The 4,934-nt window shown below is 41.8% G+C and overlaps 1 protein-coding gene across 1 annotated transcript; it reads left to right on the top strand.

Moving 5' to 3' along the window:
- Positions 1–998: 998 nt before the first annotated feature.
- On the top strand, positions 999–4,430 carry LOC143025805 (uncharacterized). Its single transcript, XM_076185814.1, has 2 exons — positions 999–4,143; positions 4,384–4,430. Exons 1-2 carry the CDS (start codon positions 999–1,001, stop codon positions 4,428–4,430), a joined length of 3,192 nt encoding a protein of 1,063 aa, XP_076041929.1.
- Positions 4,431–4,934: the final 504 nt, after the last annotated feature.

Genomic DNA, 4,934 nt, shown 5'->3' with positions numbered 1-4,934 from the left:
CATTAAAGAAGAATCGACAGTTCGAGTACAAGGATTCAGACTTTGAACATCTTGGAGTTTACAATGGGGATGTTTCGGAGAAAGCTCTGCAAGGGTTTGAGAAACATTACTTTACTGGGTTTAAGAATTTTATAAAAGCGGGAGCAAAAGCTGATCACGTTGAGTATCAGAAGTACTACCTCGAGAGAAGATTTAAAGCCCAGAGAAAGATTGATAAGCTCAAGAAGTACTGTTGTAAGAGGAAAAACACGGAACTTAACCAGGTCTCTGGTAAGGTCGTTGAAGCTGGGAGTGCTACTGTGAGTTCAGTCACTTCGACGGGAAGCGGAAGTGGACAAGACCAAGGAAGTGGACCAGACGAGGAGGGTGTACCGGATCAGTTCGTCGACTCGGTGGCGGAGAATATAAGGATTTTTTCGAGAGAGGCGGCTTGAATTGGAACAACAATGTTTGCAACGTTTGCAAGAAAAAAAGAGGTTAAAGAAAGAACGAGAAGCAGCTAAAGAGGCGGAAAGGGATGCCAGAATCAAGAAAAGGGAAGAACGTGAGGCGGAAAAGATGCATCGACAGGTTTTGTTGAAGAATAAGAAACAGAGGCGTTCCGAGTTAAAAGCAGTAAAAGAACAGTTGAAATTGTTACGAGCTGGGCTCATCGGGGATAAAGATTTGTCTGAATTTTCAACCACATAACCAAGTGTAGGAGACTGTTTCAACAGTTTGTTGTGGATAACTACGTGAAAGTAGAAAGTAATAGGTTGTCATACCTCGAAATGAACCAGAAACGGATCGGAAAAGAAAGAGCAGACATATTATGTCCTGGAAGCGATAAAGTCGCTGATACAGGTCAAAGGGTTGTGTTGCCCAGTACCTTCATTGGAAGTCCTAGATATATGAAAGAGCGCCAACAAGATGCGCTTACATATGTTACGTGTTATGGATCTCCTGACTATTTCATAACCTTCACTATGAACCCGCATTGGCGGGAGCTGTAAGTTGCTATGGATGATACAGGTTCTGCTGGAATACGGTCGATCGGGGACCGCCCAGATTTAATTAGTAGAGTATTCAAGTTGAAGGTTGATAGTTTGATGCATGATTTGGTATCTAAACAGATCTTCGGAAGGGTGAAGGCGCATCTTTATGGTGTGGAATGGCAAAAACGTGGACTTCCTTATGTTCACATCCTCTTATGGATGAATGAGCGTGTGACAGCTAAAAGGGTTTCACGTATAATATCCGCTGAAATCCCCAACAAAGAAGCTGAACCCAGGTTGTATGATGTCGTTACAAGGTGTATGATCCATGGACCGTGTAAGGGGTACGATGAGTCTCTCCTATGTTGCCAGAAATCTAAGCCAACCGCTTCGACATGTGGAAAGGGCTTTCCTAAGACCTGTAGAAACGACTTAATGTTCGGTAACAATGGGTACCCTGAGTACAAACGTAGGTCCATCGGAGAAGGCGGGGAATCTTTTATTACCAAGGTTAAAGGAGTGAAGAAGGTTATTTACAACTCTTGGGTTGTTCCTTACAGCCCCTATCTGTGTGTGAAGTATGACGCCCACATCAACGTTGAATGTTCAAATTCGATTAAAGCTATAGCTTATGTCACGAAGTATGTAAACAAGGGGTGTGATAGGGTCCTGTTCAGTAAAACTACAAAAGATGGGACCGTGAATGAAATTAAGAACTTCCAAGAGGCGAGATATATAAATGCGAATGAAGCAACATGGAAGATATTCGGGTTTGACATATACAAAAGTTATCCCCCGGTATCCTCTCTCGACTTACACCTTGAGGGCGAAAACGAGGTGTTTTATGACGAAAACTCATCTAAAGGGACCGTAACAGCGAAAGCAAAACAAGATACCCAATTAACCGCTTTCTTCAAGTTGTGTGCGAAATATGATGAGAAGTTCGTCTCCACGTTGTATTATCATCAGATGCCTCAACATTTCTGTTTTGACAAGGCCCATTCGGTTTGGAGAGAAAGAAAAGGTAACACCTTTTCTTTGGGACGTATTCGTGCTGTTTCCACTAAAACTGTTGAGTTGTTTTACCTTAGGTTGTTGTTGACACATAAGGCGGGCCCTACTTCCTTTGAGGATCTCAGAACAGTCGAGGGTGTGACATATCCCTCTTACCGAGAGGCTGTCAAGGCCTTGGGTCTCTTGAGTGATGAGGAGACATGGAAGACTACTATCTTAGAGATAATCAATCACACCAACGACAGGTACCGTCTCAGAGAAACGTACGCCAGCATGTTGGTGTTTTCAGACCTTGAGGACCAATCCGGTATCTGGGAGGAGACCAAGGATCTATTTGCAAGCGATTTCCTTCACCAGAACAACCTAACAGAGTATAACGAGGAAATCTACTTGGACGCGTTAGACGATATCCAAAAACATGTTTGGAACTGTGGAGGAGGCCTTATCACCACTTACGGCTTACCTGCTTCTAGAGGTGGAGAGAAGACTTCAAACGTTATTCGAAGAGAGAAGTCTTACAACAAGGAAAAGTTGAAAAAACAGGTTCAATCAAAACAAGACCTCTTAAATGATAAACAGAGACAGGTATATGATGTGGTCATGTATAGGGTGAATAACCAACAGAAGTATGAGAATAATGGAATCTTTGTAAACGCTGCCGGAGGCACAGGAAAGTCCTTCATCTTGAATATGTTGCTTGATACTGTGCGGTCCGAGGGGAAGATAGCGTTAGCTGTAGCGTCTTCAGGTATAGCAGCTACTGTTCTTAACGGGGGTCGAACCGCCCATAACATGTTTAAGATACCATTGATGGAGTATAATGAAATAAGAGGGTGTTCTGTTAAGAAGAATTCTGAACTTGCAAAGTTGTTGGAGATGACATCGTTAATCGTGTGGGATGAGATCGTGATGGCGAACAAGAATACGTTAACAGCTCTTGATATAACGTTGAGAGACATCTTGGGTAATGAACGGTTTATGGGGGGAAAAGTGTTCGTCTGCGCTGGAGATTTCAGGCAAATATTACCTGTCATTCGAGGTGGAGGTAAATGTGATGAATTAGAACATTGTATAAAGTCCAGTTATATGTGGCGGGACATAACAAAGTTGGAATTTACTGAAAATGTGCGTCTAAGGAAAGGTGATGAAAAAAACATTACGTTTGCGCGCAAGTTGCTGGAACTCGGATCCCAGAAACACGGACCTTTGGAACTTGAGGAGGGGTTCGGTATTCAAGTCAAAACACGTGAAGAGTTAGTGGAAAAGGTTTATGGTGATTTGGAGGAAAACTTCTTAAACATTTCCTATTTTGAACAACGAGCAATCATATCACCCACAAATGATGATGTCGACAGTGTTAACTCTATGATACAAAAGAAAACTAAGGGAGAGGAGAAGACATACTTTAGTGTAGACACCCCGGTCGAGGAAGGAACTGATGTCCAGACTTCTGTGTTTAACGCTTTGACAAGCCCTTCTCTTCCACCACATCAACTTAAAGTGAAGATTGGAAGTGTTGTGATGGTTGTCAGGAACATTTCACCGCCTAAACTGTGTAACGGATCAAGAGTTTTGTTAACTAACTTGAAAACGAACATTATAATTGGTAAGACCTTAGGTGGTAGTCACCGGGGAGAACAGGTTATGATTCCCAGGATAACACTAGAAGCTAGCGACACCCCAGTTAACTTTAAGCGCAAACAGTTCCCGGTTAAGCTTAGTTACGCGATGACAATAAACAAATCTCAGGGACAGACGTTTAACTGCTGTGGAGTACTTCTAGATACTGTTCAATGTTTCGCTCATGGTCAGTTGTACGTGGCCTGTTCGCGGGTTACGTCTTGGGATTCTCTTTTCATCTATACTGGCTGGCATAAAGTAAACGAAAGTTATAGGTTGAGACCGGTCGTTAACTGTGTATATGAAGAATTGCTCTCAGACAACGAGGTAAACAGTCAAGAACTGCCTTCGGTGCCGAGAGGTAGGGAAGAAGACGAAGAAGTTAACACTCCCATTCCTGAAGAGGTCCCAGAAATAGGTGTGGTTTTAATACCAAAGGAAGTTTACAACATCTCGGAGGAAAAGGCCATCGATATGCTCCTGCCAGATTACAGTTACAATAATCATGTTTACAGTGAAGATGAAGAATACGGGGGTGAGGAAACTGAAAGGGTCCCTGTCACGAAAAGGGAGCTGGAAGAACTGATTTTGAGCCTCAAAGAAGAAGGATCTTCGCCGGCTCGGAAAAGGAGGAGATATGAAGATGAAGCCGAGGACAAAGAAGATGAAGAAGACAGCTCGAGTTCAGATGAACAAGAAGTAACTGACGTTTCCGCTGTAAATAATGTGTGTAAATAAAATACTGTAGCAATATCACGATCTTTTATTGATCCAGTGTCTTATGTTTACTATGACACATCATATGATGTAAGACACGCTTGACGGGGTAACCAGTGCGCGTTGCGTAAGGGCGCGTAGCGCCCGGCGAGCGTAGCGAGCAGCGCCGCAGGCCAAGCCCCCCGGCGTAGCCGGGCCGGCGCAGCCGGTGGGCTTGTATATATACATATATATAAATATATACACATATATATATACATATATATATACATATATATATATATATGTATATATATATAAGTCAATAAATAAAACCAATAAAAGAAAATAATAATACAATATGACCGATTTCTTTTTATTCTGTATATCTATTTTTATGGTTGATATTGTTAACACTATTATTGGTATTGTTATCTGTTTGATTTATTTTACCTTTATTTAACTATTTCAGGGAAGAGGGTCCGTGACACAAATAATCAATCAATTAAATCAAATAATGGTAAGAAATAAGATTATATAAATTAATAATCAATTAATAAACTAAGAAATAATGAAATAAATAAGGGGGAGAAAAGGGAACAACAGGGAGACAGGGAGAGAGAGAGAGAG

This window comes from Oratosquilla oratoria, chromosome 5 (genome assembly GCF_046742065.1).
Source record: "Oratosquilla oratoria isolate Oo_2021 chromosome 5, ASM4674206v1, whole genome shotgun sequence".
In the NCBI taxonomy this organism is placed as follows: domain Eukaryota; kingdom Metazoa; phylum Arthropoda; class Malacostraca; order Stomatopoda; family Squillidae; genus Oratosquilla; species Oratosquilla oratoria.
Note: the sequence above shows the minus strand (reverse complement) of the source record. Positions and strands in the feature narration are given on the sequence as shown.